Source organism: Anopheles moucheti, chromosome 3 (genome assembly GCF_943734755.1).
Source record: "Anopheles moucheti chromosome 3, idAnoMoucSN_F20_07, whole genome shotgun sequence".
Taxonomy (NCBI): Eukaryota; Metazoa; Arthropoda; class Insecta; order Diptera; family Culicidae; genus Anopheles; species Anopheles moucheti.
In genome coordinates, this window is record NC_069141.1 from 61,436,447 (window position 1) to 61,453,378 (window position 16,932).

At 52.6% G+C, this 16,932-nt stretch overlaps 1 protein-coding gene across 1 annotated transcript; it reads right to left on the bottom strand.

Moving 5' to 3' along the window:
* Positions 1-3,413: 3,413 nt before the first annotated feature.
* On the bottom strand, positions 3,414-4,584 carry LOC128301721 (farnesol dehydrogenase-like). Its single transcript, XM_053038323.1, has 2 exons — positions 3,789-4,584; positions 3,414-3,711 (listed from the first exon to the last, which is right to left on the bottom strand). The coding sequence occupies exons 1-2, from the start codon at positions 4,350-4,352 to the stop codon at positions 3,538-3,540; spliced, it is 738 nt and encodes a 245-aa protein (XP_052894283.1). The 5' UTR covers positions 4,353-4,584; the 3' UTR covers positions 3,414-3,537.
* Positions 4,585-16,932: the final 12,348 nt, after the last annotated feature.

Here is a 16,932-nt window from a genome sequence, read left to right on the forward strand (position 1 = left end):
TTTTCTAATACGGACCAATTTTACTGAATAGACTGACCAATAGGTGAAATGTTTTTGGGTCGCTTATAAACCATCCCCGCATTATGAAACCCCTAATATGTTGTAATTTGTTTAATGTTAAAATCGCTATCATTTACACTTGACTGGAAGCGAATTCTTCCAAGCGAACGCACGGTCATAAATAGCTGTACGAATGATTCACCCGTGTGATACACCAAGATCAAGACGGCACCGATCGGTTGATTAAATTAGTAAAGATTAGCCTCCTAATGGTGATGATGTGAAGTGGGAAACAATTGATGATTCATACTGGTAGTGTCTCGAATGTCAACAATTGCTTCCGAAGAATTCCATCGATTAATCATCGATAGCAACGATCACGTGATCACGAGGAGAAAAAATATGGAATTTATTCAACGTTAAATGTGGATTATAATATTTTAAATGCAAATATTTGGCAACAAATTCTCAAACGTCGTTTAAATAAAATTTAGATTTTATGGAAATGTTATGGATCGATCGTTTCAATGAGATGTGATTCGAAAAAAAAAACAAGCTCCCCACATAATCGTGACGCTTCGCTGACTAAGTAAAGTGGCCACGTTGACGCTTTCCGGTCTACGCGTATTGGTTCCGGTTGCGAGATTATTCAAGGCCAAATATACTATCGAGAACGGAGGTGTGCGACTCATCAATCGGTGTCAAGCGCCGTCTCCATTCAGTACACATTTGATATAGAAGGTGCAAAATGGGTGACACAGCGCGCAGATGTAGTGCAGCGTGCAGCGCAAACACGTTGCAGTTGTGTGAGATTGACAGATTAAGGACGAAAGAGTTGAAGTTTTGCGAAAATTTAGTGTGATGTTTTAAGTAAGTGTGGTCTGATGAATACATGGATCTGCTCTACCAACGATCGAACAAGGCTTGCGACAAAAACAAACTTATGCATTCTCATGGAGGATCTCCATCGGACAGCATAGAACATCTTTTTCTTCCTGGCCTGCTCAGGGTTGAGCACGTCGTGGTAACATGGCCAGGTCGTCAATCCGCTTCCGGGAAACTCGGCCCAGGGCTGCTTTACTCCATCCACGGCTGCACCCATTCTCCGACAGGTTGGACTCTACTTGATCCTCTAACTCTAAAAAAACCCACTGTGCTCTTCTACGCCTCGTGTCGATCGAGTCGCTGAAACGTACCAATCTCGTAGGGCATGATGTCAGCTCATCACGTGTCCCAACCATGGTATCCTTACGACTTAAACTACCATCAGAATATCAGCAGAAATTCATTCTCCTTCTCTACACTCATTGTTCGAAACTAGCGAGTGCATTGGCGCCCGCCGTCAGCATAGTCCAGGACTCGTACCCGCAGAGGATTACCGGACGTATCAGTGTGCGATATGTCGTGCACTTCGTGTGATGCTGGAGTCTTCTGGATCGCAGGAGTTTTGTGGAGCCCGTAGTAGGATTTCCCAGAACAACGCCCCTTCGCATTTCGCTGCATACGTTGTTGTCCGAAATTACGATCGTAGCAAGATAACAGAACTGCTCTACCATCTCGAGATAGTCGCCGTCAACTGATACTATGTTTCCGAGTCGGACTCTATTAGTACCTCCAGCAGGCAGGTACTTTGTCTTTGTCGCATTGATCCTCAGTTCAATTCTATCGGCCTCACGTTTCAGTTGGGTGTACGCCTCACCCACCAACGCGAATGTCCGATTGTCCGATGATGTCCGAGCCTAGGAATTGGCGAGATCGGTTGAAAATCATGCCCCGGATGTCGAAGCACGCGCTTCGCATGACTCATTCCAGAGCAATGGTAAATGGCAAACAGGAGAATCTGTCCTCTTGCCTCAGACCGCGGAGAGATTCTAACGGCATGTTCGACAACCTCACCTTGCACTGCACCCCGTCCATAGTGGCACTCAACAGCCAGTAACTAGCTTCCGAGGGAATCCGTACTGTTGCATGGTGTTCCATAGTTCGGTTCCGATCTATGGAATCGTAGGGCGCGGACGAAATATGTACCAAGGGGCATAGAACGTGTTTAACAAACAGGTACGACAGCAAACAAGAAACAAATCCATTGCTTATGGTGGGATCCACTAAAAATAATGTATTATGAGCCACCAAACCATTCAATATTAATTCTTTGTGATATACGAATATACAGACGAAAAACTGACGATGAGATGTACGAAAAACCTTCTTTTGTTTTACCAGCTCAACTAACTCAAGAGGTCTAGGCCCGCAATTTATGACTTTATTTGATTTTATTTAGATCAAGGGCTGGATAGTCAAATCCTGCATATGAGGGATTGCTCCTGCAGGGATTTTGGACCAGTCTTATCATGTGCCAACCGGTGCCACTACCAAATACACCACCATTAGTATTATTGATAGCTCATATTGATAATCGTATATATTATAAGTTCGTAAGCTGATGAGAAGTACGAATGTCTTGGGAGAATCTAGCAGCAATTTAACAATAGGTATTAAAAAACGAGGAATCATTTTTCCACGGTTATATTGCCATGAGTTTGTTTTCAGCATGCATAGCATCAGAAAAAATGGATCAATCGAATAGAAGCTGTATTTTACTAGCTGAAGAAAGGAACGAGCAATACAAATCAAGTAATATGTTATGAAATATATAATTGAAAAACCATTAAATTAAATTAGAACTCTGATCGGTGGTTAAGAAATCGCGATCAGTACGGTCAGAGCGTCCTTCATGAAATAAAAGAAGAGAAATCTCGAAATATTTCAAACTCAACACGTGCTTCGCTTGCAAGCAACATAGTATGCAACGTTGCATCCAGATCTAACGGACAAAAGAGCATGCGGTAGTTGAAATTTCATTAATTCACGTCGAATATTTATCTTCATATACATGCTTAGAGTCTCTCTTTACTTTGATTTATAACTTTTTTCGACCGATATTAGTATAATGCACAGTTTATTGCAATATGAAGAGATACTTCCGCGAGAACCTCTTAAAGTCCACCTCGGAGCACGTTTTTCGAAAGTGTTAGGTTCTTATCGACACCAAGGTCACGAGGATTAGAGCATAGCTTAATTAAATTCGAATTGTATTAGCAGTATTTCTTTAAAAAATGCAATGAATTCAAATCACTTTACGGTTGTGGTCATCTTTACTTTAAATCCACAAATGCGACTCAACTCGACCGCACCTCACTGAGGCTTCTTTTCTAAACAAATACGTCAGCTAAACAAATACGACGATGAAGACTACAGGGGGAAACAACCCTAACAAACAGTGCGTTCATCAAACAAATCAACCCCCTTTCTCCCCTCTTCACGCATTCAGCGTGTATATGTGTGTTGTTTTGTTGGCACATTTTATCACGATTACCAAATCAATTTCGCTCTGTCCGATTTCAACATATAGCCTACTTTATTTTTCCACCTCCGTGTGTGGCCTTGTGTGCACAAAATTTGAGTTAACAGCTTCCTTATCACACACAATCGAGGGAGCGTGGGAGCTCTTTTGAATTTTGAACAGCGTCGCTTTGCTTAGAATAGCTCCCCCATCGGTTTGATGGTGAGTTCGTGCACCTGCACATGGGGCGGCGTCCCGATCACGTACAGTACGGCTTGGGAGATATCTTCCGATTGGAGCAGTACCATTTCATCCGGGATGGGGTAGCCATCGAAAATTTCTGTCCGCACACCTCCCGGGCTAATACTCTACAAAAAAGCGTAAGCGAACAAGTTCAATCTAAAAGCTGTCTTGAAGATAAAACGATCACGCACACTCAACTTACCGTCACTTTGACCTTCGATTCGGCCGCTCGCATCTCCTGGCGCATTACCTCTGTGATGGCCGTAACGGCGTGCTTCGTACCGGGGTAGATGTTCAGCTTCGGGAAGTTTGGCACCCCGTGCCCGGCAACGCTGTTGATGTGCACGATATGTCCATCGACTTTACGCTCCACCATCGACTGATAAGCCCACTGGCTGCACAGCACCAGCCCGGTTACGTTTGTGTCCAGTACGGCCCGCAGATCGGCCGTGGTGCCCACATCGAGCAGATTGTTCGACCGCAGAATGCCGGCATTGTTCACCAGCACGTCCACACCACCGTGCGTATCCCGTATGCGCTGGAACGTTCGCTCGATGTCGGTTTCGACCGAAACGTCGCACCTCATCGCATGGAGCCGTGCGGCCGCTTCCTTCGGTACGTCCTGCTTTAGCTGCTCCACACGTTCAACGCGCCGGGCCAATCCGATCGTAACCATGCCGGCTTTGGCGAGATCCTTTGCAATGGCTGCTCCGATGCCGGAGCTGGCCCCGGTTACGACGGCTACCTTACCGATCCAACGATTCATTGCTTTTTCGGTGCGAGTTTAACGCGATACACTCACTAATAGTAGCCGGTCTACCGGTTTGAGTTCACACCTCAGTGGGGATGGTAAACGCGCGACTGAATGGACGATCGTTGGGCGATACGCTTTTTGACTAGACTATATCATCATTCGCGATTTCGGATGACTTGCAGATTACCGAAACTACATGGGACGAGGGCTGCCGTCCAAACTGCCCGAAACGGACCCGACCCGCTCATCGGTTAGGCGGCGTATGGTGTGTCCAGATGATTTCTCCAATCGGTGTGCTACAACACACGCTTACGCTAGAAGCTTAAGCATTACATCAGCAGCGGTTCTTAGCACATGAACATTAGAGAGATCTATTGCTGTTTTTAATAATTTTTTTTTAGAATTGATTAGCATGAAGAAGATTCATAAATTTTAATTCATTTCATTTACTCACATTGCACTCTCTAGGAAATAAAAACGGCCAATATATTATCCAATACCCGTGTGCCAATGCGATAGACCCACACAATCACATTGGTAGCTCCCCAAGATAGCAAAAAAACCTCCTTCCTATGAGAGTTCGCGCTTCAGTTTATCAACAATCCAGCGGCGGATTAAACGGTAGGCGGAGTAGGCGGTCGCCTAGGGCCTCGCCGTGTTGGGGGCCCCAAACAATGCCGATGGTGCGATTTTTGGAAATTTAGCAGCAGAATTAATTTATAGCATAAAATGTAATTAAAAAGGTAGAAAATTGGTTATGCTTGTTTAGATAAATTTTTTTTATTCGATTAGCAATATCGGCCCGGTTACACGGCTACGCAAGAGAAGTATGCAGTGTATTCAAACTCCTTCTTCTTTATCGGCACGACATCTTTAGGATGCTTAAGCCTACCATTTCTATTTTTTTTACTTTATTTACCCGTAGGATAGTCAGTGGTGCGTACGGAGGTTTGGTGGTCCAAATGAATTTTTTCCGTGGTCCTATCTTGTACAGACCGACTGCGCTACCAATACACCATTTGGCCGCCCCGTGAACCCTCATATTCCCTTTTGCTTCAACCTATTCATGTATTCTATTTCTTGAACGGGATTTTTTCATCTGTTCGTAAATGATCCTACCGTTAGATGCTAAAATAGAAACCATGCTTATTTTCACTTCCGCAATATTTGCAAGCTATTGCCATTGCGATACTCGTGGTGTGGTATTGTTTTCTCTCCCCCATTAAACCGTGAAAATGTCCAGCCTACGTGTTTCGAAACAGTATTGTGGTGGAGTATTGTGTTTAGTATTTCGATTGTCACAATTTCTGCAAGTTTGCAAGCCGGTAATGATGTTATAATTGACACAATCTGTCAGTCTACTACGACATAGCTAGCATTGTCATAGAAAATGAATAAAATCATATTTCAATCATTAGAACTGTCTTTTCCGTTTGATATTTCATACCTCATGGTTCTTGGAATACCATTTCTGTCTTTCTTGATTATTACTTATTCGAAGCTGGATTGTAGGTTCAGCTTATGTCCACCCATCCCAAACTGTCCAAACACTTCATCATATCCCCGTGTAGAATACTGTTCAAACTACATTGTTGTAATCTCGGTAACATTTGCATCGTTGTTAGACTGAAATTGTTCTAAAATTTCCAATTCGAAATCCATACGGTTTAAGATCATGGCCGCGAAATTAAAATTATAAAAAGAGCACGAAAAAAGATACTTGAAGAAATCAAGAATGCATTGATATAAAAACGATGTGTTTAGTGAAGAACCTATCATAATAGTCTTGCTAAAACATTGTCGTGCGTGCTGAAAGCGGTCTCATTTTTTTGCATTGAAAGCTAAGTTTGTTTGAGAAAAATCCCTATAATTGGTGTGTTTCATACTGATGTAAATGTGCAAGTGTAAATGTGACGTAATGATCGCAAGTGTCTTCACAATGAGCGAAGAGATCGGCCCAGAAATTCTTGGGTTTCTTGACGCACGGACAACCGACCTAAAATTGGAGCATCAAACTTAATACGCGAAAATCAAGCGAACGATCGAAATTCACATTAATATGTGCCACTAGAGTTGACAAAATGCTGACAAATTTGCCCAATGACACAATCAGCTGGGCAACTGTGAAAACCACTATACCGTTGCCGCGCACACAATTGTTTTTAGATTTCCGATACCAGGAGAGCATGTTTTTCCAGAGGTGACATCTGCAGCTTGGGACAAATTTGCCCATCACAATTGCTATTGCATACTATCAAACACGTGAGAATGATCGCTAATAAGTAATATCAATAAAACGGAAACCATCCTTCATCTCGCTCAAACTTTCCGTCGGTTGGTACGAAATTCCATACAAAACCAGCTGTTTTCCGATTTCCGATACCAGGAAAGCATACACGGAAGAGGTAGCACCTTTTACAGCAATTTTGGTCGAAAACCGCCGAAACGTATGCAATATTTAAACACTAACTTTCCCGTTGGTCGAGTAAAATTTTGCAGCAATTTTGCTCAAAAACCGCCGAAAGTTATGCAATGTTTAAACACTAACTTTCCCGTTGGTCGTGAAAAATTTCTTCGAAAACTACCAGTTTCCGAATGTATAGTACCAGGAGAGCATCCACGGAAGAGGTAGCTCCTGGTACTGCGCCGTAAGGTATGCAATGTTAATACACTAACTTTGCAACCAATTTTCCGCCGTAAGGTATGCAATGCTTATACACCAACTTTGCTACCAACTTTCCGCCGTAAGGTATGCAATGTTTATACACTAACTTTTCATACAAACCAGCTGTTTTCAGATTTCCGATACCAGGAGAGCATGTTGTTCAAGCGGTAACATCTTCCATCCCCCTCCCCCCTTCCCCACAACGATGACGACCAAGATGACGACCAAGATGGCGGCCAAGATGGCGGCCAAGATGGCGGCCAAGATGGCGGCCAAGATGGCGGCCAAGATGGTGGACAAGATGGCGGCCAAGATGGCGGCCAAGATGGCGGCCAAGATGGCGGCCAAGATGGCGGCCAAGATGGCGGACAAGATGGCGGCCAAGATGGCGGACACAAGATGGCGGCCAAAATGGCGGACAAGATGCCGGCCAAGATGGCGGACAAGATGGCGGACACAAGATAAAGGACAAGATGGCGGACAAGATGGCGGCCAAGATGGTGGACAAGATGGCGGACAATATGGCGGCCAAGATGGCGGACAAGATGGCGGCCAAGATGGCGGACAAGATGGCGGCCAAGATGGCGGACAAGATGGCGTCCAAGATGGCGGACAAGATGGCGGACAAGATGGCGGACACAAGATGGCGGACAAGATGGCGGCCAAGATGGCGGACAAGATGGCGGCCAAGATGGCGGACAAGATGGCGGACAAGATGGCGGCCAAGATGGCGGACAAGATGGCGGCCAAGATGGCGGACAAGATGGCGGACAAGATGGCGGCCAAGATGGCGGCCAAGATGGCGGCCAAGATGGCGGACAAGATGGCGGACAAGATGGCGGACAAGATGGCGGACACAAGATGGCGGACAAGATGGCGGACAAGATGGCGGCCAAGATGGCGGACAAGATGGCGGACAAGATGGCGGACAAGATGGCGGCCAAGATGGCGGCCAAGATGGCGGACAAAATGGCGGCCAAGATGGCGGACAAGATGGCGGACAAGATGGCGGACAAGATGGCGGCCAAGATGGCGGCCAAGATGGCGGACAAGATGGCGGACAAGATGGCGGACAAGATGGCGGCCAAGATGGCGGCCAAGATGGCGGACTCAAGATGGCGGACAAGATGGCGGACACAAGATGGCGGACACAAGATGGCGGCCAAGATGGCGGACACAAGATGGCGGACAAGATGGCGGACAAGATGGCGGACAAGATGGCGGCCAAGATGGCAGACAAGATGGCGGCCAAGATGGCGGACACAAGATGGCGGACAAGATGGCGGCCAAGATGGCGGACAAGATGGTGGACAAGTTGGCGGACAAGATGGCGGACAAGATGGCGGACACAAGATGGCGGACAAGATGGTGGCCAAGATGGCGGACAAGATGGCGGACAAGATGGCGGCCAAGATGGCGGCCAAGATGGCGGACAAGATGGCGGCCAAGATGGCGGACACAAGATGGCGGCCAAAATGGCGGACAAGATGCCGGCCAAGATGGCGGACAAGATTGCGGACAAGATGGCGGACACAAGATGGAGGACAAGATGGCGGACAAGATGGCGGCTAAGATGGCGGACAAGATGGCGGACAAGATGGCGGCCAAGATGGCGGACAATATGGCGGCCAAGATGGCGGACAAGATGGCGGCCAAGATGGAGGACACAAGATGGCGGACACAAGATGGCGGACAAGATGGCGGACAAGATGGCGGACAAGATGGCGGACAAGATAGCGGACAATATGGCGGACACAAGATGGCGGACAATATGGCGGACAAGATGGCGGACAAGATGGTGGCTAAGATGGCGGACAAGATGGCGGACAACATGGCGGTCAAGATGGCGGACAAGATGGCGGACAAGATGGCGGACAAGATGGCGGACAAGATGGCGGCCAAGATGGCGGACACAAGATGGCGGCCAAGATGGCGGACAAGATGGCGGCCAAGATGGCGGACAAGATGGCGGACACAAAATGGCGGACAAGATGGCGGACAAAATGACGGACGCAAGATGGCGGACAAGATGGCGGACAAGATGGCGGCCAAGATGGCGAACAAGATGGCGGACAAGATGGCGGCCAAGATGGCGGCCAAGATGGCGGCCAAGATGGCGGCCAAGATGGCGGACAAGATGGCGGACAAGATGGCGGCCAAGATGGCGGACACAAGATGGCGGACAAGATGGCGACCAAGATGGCGGACAAGATGACGGCCAAGATGGCGGACAAGATGGCGGACAATATGGCGGCCAAGATGGCGGACGAGATGGCGGACAAGATGGCGGACACAAGATGGCGGACACAAGATGAAGGCCAAGATGGCGGACACAAGAGGGCGGAAAGTTGGCGAACAAGATGGCGGCCAAGATGGCGGACACAAGATGGCGGACAAGATGGCGGACAAGATGGCGGACAAAATGGCGGACACAAGATGGCGGACAAGATGGCGGACACAAGATGGCGGACAAGATGGCGGACAAGATGGCGGCCAAGATGGCGGCCAAGATGGCGGACAAAATGGCGGACAAGATGGTGGACAAGATGGCGGACAAGATGGCGGCCAAGATGGCGGACACAAGATGGCGGACACAAGATGGCGGACAAAATGGCGGACAAGATGGCGGACAAGATGGCGGCCAAGATGGCGGCCAAGATGGCGGACTTAAGATGGCGGCCAAGATGGCGGCCAAGATGGCGGACAAGATGGCGGACACAAGATGGTGGACAAGATGGCGGACAAAATGGCGGACACAAAATGGCGGACAAGATGGCGGACACAAGATGGCGGACAAGATGGCGGACACAAGATGGCGGACAAGATGGCGGACAAGATGGCGGCCAAGATGGCGGACACAAGATGGCGGACAAGATGGCGGTCAAGATGGCGGACAAGATGGCGGACAAGATGGCGGCCAAGATGGCGGACAAGATGGCGGACAAGATGGCGGCCAAGATGGCGGACACAAGATGGCGGACAAGATGGCGGACAAGATGGCGGACAAGATGGCGGCCAAGATGGCGGACAAGATGGCGGCCAAGATGGCGGACAATATGGCGGCCAAGATGGCGGACAAGATGGCGGCCAAGATGGCGGACACAAGATGGAGGACAAGATGGCGGACAAGATGGCGGACAAGATGGCGGCCAAGATGACGGACTTAAGATGGCGGACAAGATGGCGGACAAGATGGCGGCCAAGATGGCGGCCAAGATGGCGGCCAAGATGGCGGCCAAGATGGCGGACACAAGATGGCGGACAAGATGGCGACCAAGATGGCGGCCAAGATAGCGGACACAAGATGGCGGACAAGATGGCGGCCAAGATGGCGGACAAGATGGCGGACAAGATGGCGGACAAGATGGCGGACACGATGGCGGACACAAGATGGCGGACAAGATGGCGGCCAAGATGGCGGACAAGATGGCGGCCAAGATGGCGGACAAGATGGCGGACAATATGGCGGCCAAGATGGCGGACAACATGGCGGACAAGATGGCGGACACAAGATGGCGGCCAAGATGGCGGACAAGATGGCGGACACGATGGCGGACACAAGATGGCGGCCAAGATGGCGGACAAGATGGCGGCCAAGATGGCGGACAAGATGGCGGACAATATGGCGGCCAAGATGGCGGACAAGATGGCGGCCAAGATGGCGGACAAGATGGCGGCCAAGATGGCGGACAAGACGGCGGACAATATGGCGGCCAAGATGGCGGACAAGATGGCGGACACGATGGCGGACACAAGATGGCGGACAAGATGGCGGACAAGATGGCGGCCAAGATGGTGGACAAGATGGCGGACAATATGGCGGCCAAGATGGCGGACAACATGGCGGACAAGATGGCGGACACAAGATGGCGGACAAGATGGCGAACAAGATGGCGGCCAAGATGGCGGCCAAGATGGCGGCCAAGATGGCGGACAAGATGGCGGACAAGATGGCGGACAAGATGGCGGACACAAGATGGCGGACAAGATGGCGGACAAGATGGCGGCCAAGATGGCGGACAAGATGGCGGCCAAGATGGCGGACAATATGGCGGCCAAGATGGCGGACAAGATGGCGGCCAAGATGGCGGCCAAGATGGCGGACAAGATGGCGGCCAAGATGGCGGACAAGATGGCGGACAAGATGGCGGCCAAGATGGCGGACAAGATGGCGGCCAAGATGGCGGACACAACATGGCGGACAAGATGGCGGACACAAGATGGCGGACAAGATGGCGGACAAGACGGCGGACAATATGGCGGCCAAGATGGCGGACAAGATGGCGGACACGATGGCGGACACAAGATGGCGGCCAAGATGGCGGACAAGATGGCGGCCAAGATGGCGAACAAGATGGTGGACAAGATGGCGGCCAAGATGGAGGACAAGATGGCGGCCAAGATGGCGGACAAGATGGCGGACAAAATGGCGGACAAGATGGCCGACAAGATGGCGGACAACATGGCGAACAAGATGGCGGCCAAGATGGCGGACAAGATGGCGGACAAGATGGTGGCCAAGATGGCGGACAAGATGGCGGCCAAGATGGCGGCCAAGATGGCGGACAAGATGGCGGACACAAGATGGCGGACAAGATGGCGGCCAAGATGGCGGACAAGATGGCGGCCAAGATGGCGGATAAGATGGCGGCCAAGATGGCGGACAAGATGGCGGCCAAGATGGCGGACAAGATGGCGGACAAGATGGCGGCCAAGATGGCGGACAAGATGGCGGACAAGATGGCGGACAAGATGGCGGACAAGATGGCGGCCAAGATGGCGGACAAGATGGCGGCCAAGATGGCGGCCAAGATGGCGGACACAAGATGGCGGACAAGATGGCGGACAAGATGGCGGCCAAGATGGCGGACAATATGGCGGACAAGATGGCGGACAAGATGGCGGCCAAGATGGCGGGCACAAGATGGCGGACAAGATGGCGACCAAGATGGCGGACAAGATGACGGCCAAGATGGCGGACAAGATGGCGGACAATATGGCGGCCAAGATGGCGGACGAGATGGCGGACAAGATGGCGGACACAAGATGGCGGACACAAGATGAAGGCCAAGATGGCGGACACAAGATGGCGGAAAGTTGGCGAACAAGATGGCGGCCAAGATGGCGGACACAAGATGGCGGACAAGATGGCGGACAAGATGGCGGCCAAGATGGCGGACTCAAGATGGCGGACAAGATGGCGGACACAAGATGGCGGACGAGATGGCGGACAATATGGCGGACAAGATGGCGGACAAGATGGCGGCCAAGATGGCGGCCAAGATGGCGGCCAAGATGGCGGCCAAGATGGCGGACAAAATGGCGGACAAGATGGTGGACAAGATGGTGGACAAGATGGCGGACAAGATGGCGGCCAAGATGGCGGACACAAGATGGCGGACAAGACGGCGGACAAGATGGCGGACACAAGATGGCGGACACAAGATGGCGGACAAGATGGCGGACAAGATGGCGGACAAGATGGCGGCCAAGATGGCGGACACAAGATGGCGGCCAAGATGGCGGACAAGATGGCGGCCAAGATGGCGGACAAGATGGTGGACAAGATGGCGGACAAGATGGCGGCCAAGATGGCGGACAAGATGGCGGACACAAGATGGCGGACAAGATGGCGGACACAAGATGGCGGACAAGATGGCGGACAAGATGGCGGACAAGATGGCGGACAAGATGGTGGCCAAGATGGCGGACAAGATGGCGGACAAGATGGCGGCCAAGATGGCGGCCAAGATGGCGGCCAAGATGGCGACCAAGATGGCGGACAAGATGGCGGACAAGATGGCGGACAAGATGGCGGACAAGATGGCGGACAAGATGGCGGACAAGATGGCGGACACAAGATGGCGGACAAGATGGCGGCCACCATGGCGGCCAAGATGGCGGACAAGATGGCGGACAAGATGGCGGCCAAGATGGCGGACAAGATGGCGGACAAGATGGCGGCCAAGATGGCGGACAAGATGGCGGACAAGATGGCGGCCAAGATGGCGGCCAAGATGGCGGCCAAGATGGCGGCCAAGATGGCGGCCAAGATGGCGGACAAGATGGTGGACAAGATGGCGGACACAAGATGGCGGACAAGATGGCGGACAAGATGGTGGACAAGATGGCGGACAAGATGGCGGACAAGATGGCGGCCAAGATGGCGGACAAGATGGCGGACAAGATGGCGGCCAAGATGGCGGACAAAATGGCGGCCAAGATGGCGGACAAGATGGCGGACAAGATGGCGGCCAAGATGGCGGACAAGATGGCGGACACAAGATGGAGGACAAGATGGCGGACAAGATGGCGGCCAAGATGGTGGCCAAGATGGCGGACAAGATGGCGGACAAGATGGCGGACAAGATGGCGGCCAAGATGGCGGCCAACATGGCGGCCAAGATGGCGGACAAGATGGCGGACAAGATGGCGGACAAGATGGCGGACACAAGATGGCGGACAAGATGGCGGCCAACATGGCGGCCAAGATGGCGGACAAGATGGCGGACAAGATGGCGGACAAGATGGCGGCCAAGATGGCGGACAAGATGGCGGACAAGATGGCGGCCAAGATGGCGGACAAGATGGCGGACAAGATGGCGGCCAAGATGGCGGCCAAGATGGCGGCCAAGATGGCGGACAAGATGGCGGACAAGATTGCGGCCAAGATGGTGGCCAAGATGGCGGACTCAAGATGGCGGACAAGATGGCGGACAAGATGGTGGACAAGATGGCGGACAAGATGGCGGACAAGATGGCGGACACAAGATGGAGGACAAGATGGCGGACAAGATTGCGGCCAAGATGGTGGCCAAGATGGCGGACTCAAGATGGCGGACAAGATGGCGGACACAAGATGGCGGACACAAGATGGCGGCCAAGATGGCGGACACAAGATGGCGGACAAGATGGCGGACAAGATGGCGGACAAGATGGCGGACAAGATGGCGGACAAGATGGCGGCCAAGATGGCGGACAATATGGCGGCCAAGATGGCGGACAAGATGGCGGACACAAGATGGAGGACAAGATGGCGGACAAGATTGCGGCCAAGATGGTGGCCAAGATGGCGGACTCAAGATGGCGGACAAGATGGCGGACACAAGATGGCGGACACAAGATGGCGGCCAAGATGGCGGACACAAGATGGCGGACAAGATGGCGGACAAGATGGCGGACAAGATGGTGGACAAGATGGCGGACAAGATGGCGGACAAGATGGCGGACACAAGATGGCGGACAAGATGGCGGCCAAGATGGCGGACAAGATGGCGGACAAGATGGTGGCCAAGATGGCGGACAAGATGGCGGACACAAGATGGCGGACAAGATGGCGGCCAAGATGGCGGCCAAGATGGCGGACAAGATGGCGGACAAGATGGCGGCCAAGATGGCGGCCAAGATGGCGGACAAGATGGCGGACAAGATGGCGGCCAAGATGGCGGACAATATGGCGGCCAAGATGGCGGACAAGATGGCGGACACAAGATGGAGGACAAGATGGCGGACAAGATTGCGGCCAAGATGGTGGCCAAGATGGCGGACTCAAGATGGCGGACAAGATGGCGGACACAAGATGGCGGACACAAGATGGCGGCCAAGATGGCGGACACAAGATGGCGGACAAGATGGCGGACAAGATGGCGGACAAGATGGCGGCCAAGATGGCGGCCAAGATGGCGGACAAGATGGCGGACAAGATGGCGGCCAAGATGGCGGCCAAGATGGCGGACAAGATGGCGGACAAGATGGCGGCCAAGATGGCGGACAATATGGCGGCCAAGATGGCGGACAAGATGGCGGACAAGATGGCGGACACAAGATGGCGGACAAGATGGCGGCCAAGATGGCGGACAAGATGGCGGACAATATGGCGGCCAAGATGGCGGACAAGATGGCGGACACAAGATGGAGGACAAGATGGCGGACAAGATTGCGGCCAAGATGGTGGCCAAGATGGCGGACTCAAGATGGCGGACAAGATGGCGGACACAAGATGGCGGACACAAGATGGCGGCCAAGATGGCGGACACAAGATGGCGGACAAGATGGCGGACAAGATGGCGGACAAGATGGCGGACAAGATGGTGGCCAAGATGGCGGACAAGATGGCGGACAAGATGGCGGCCACGATGGCGGCCAAGATGGCGGCCAAGATGGCGGCCAAGATGGCGGACAAGATGGCGGACAAGATGGCGGCCAAGATGGCGGACAATATGGCGGCCAAGATGGCGGACAAGATGGCGGACACAAGATGGAGGACAAGATGGCGGACAAGATTGCGGCCAAGATGGTGGCCAAGATGGCGGACTCAAGATGGCGGACAAGATGGCGGACACAAGATGGCGGACACAAGATGGCGGCCAAGATGGCGGACACAAGATGGCGGACAAGATGGCGGACAAGATGGCGGACAAGATGGCGGACAAGATGGCGGACAAGATGGCGGCCAAGATGGCGGACAATATGGCGGCCAAGATGGCGGACAAGATGGCGGACACAAGATGGAGGACAAGATGGCGGACAAGATTGCGGCCAAGATGGTGGCCAAGATGGCGGACTCAAGATGGCGGACAAGATGGCGGACACAAGATGGCGGACACAAGATGGCGGCCAAGATGGCGGACACAAGATGGCGGACAAGATGGCGGACAAGATGGCGGACAAGATGGTGGACAAGATGGCGGACAAGATGGCGGACAAGATGGCGGACACAAGATGGCGGACAAGATGGCGGCCAAGATGGCGGACAAGATGGCGGACAAGATGGTGGCCAAGATGGCGGACAAGATGGCGGACACAAGATGGCGGACAAGATGGCGGCCAAGATGGCGGCCAAGATGGCGGACAAGATGGCGGACAAGATGGCGGCCAAGATGGCGGCCAAGATGGCGGACAAGATGGCGGACAAGATGACGGCCAAGATGGCGGACAATATGGCGGCCAAGATGGCGGACAAGATGGCGGACACAAGATGGAGGACAAGATGGCGGACAAGATTGCGGCCAAGATGGTGGCCAAGATGGCGGACTCAAGATGGCGGACAAGATGGCGGACACAAGATGGCGGACACAAGATGGCGGCCAAGATGGCGGACACAAGATGGCGGACAAGATGGCGGACAAGATGGCGGACAAGATGGCGGACAAGATGGTGGCCAAGATGGCGGACAAGATGGCGGACAAGATGGCGGCCACGATGGCGGCCAAGATGGCGGCCAAGATGGCGGACAAGATGGCGGACAAGATGGCGGACAAGATGGCGGACAAGATGGCGGACAAGATGGCGGACAAGATGGCGGACAAGATGGCGGACACAAGATGGCGGACACAAGATGGCGGACAAGATGGCGGCCAAGATGGCGGACAAGATGGCGGCCAAGATGGCGGCCAAGATGGCGGACAAGATGGCGGACAAGATGGCGGCCAAGATGGCGGCCAAGATGGCGGCCAAGATGGCGGCCAAGATGGCGGCCAAGATGGCGGCCAAGATGGCGGACAAGATGGCGGACAAGATGGCGGACAAGATGGCGGCCAAGATGGCGGCCAAGATGGCGGCCAAGATGGCGGACAAGATGGCGGACAAGATGGTGGACAAGATGGCGGACAAGATGGCGGACAAGATGGCGGACACAAGATGGCGGACAAGATGGCGGCCAAGATGGCGGACAAGATGGCGGACAAGATGGTGGCCAAGATGGCGGACAAGATGGCGGACACAAGATGGCGGACACAAGATGGCGGACAAGATGGCGGCCAAGATGGCGGACAAGATGGCGGACAAGATGGCGGCCAAGATGGCGGCCAAGATGGCGGACAAGATGGCGGACAAGATGGCGGCCAAGATGGCGGACAATATGGCGGCCAAGATGGCGGACAAGATGGCGGACACAAGATGGAGGACAAGATGGCGGACAAGATTGCG

What these genes read in the sequence shown, in the direction of transcription:
- LOC128301721 (XM_053038323.1), bottom strand. Translation starts at nt 4,352, where the DNA reads ATGAATCGTTGGATCGGTAAGGTAGCCGTCGTAACCGGGGCCAGCTCC. An exon ending in AATCGAAGGTCAAAGTGACG is followed by an intron (nt 3,712 to 3,788) that starts GTAAGTTGAGTG and finishes GCTTTTTTGTAG; the next exon opens with AGTATTAGCCCGGGAGGTGT.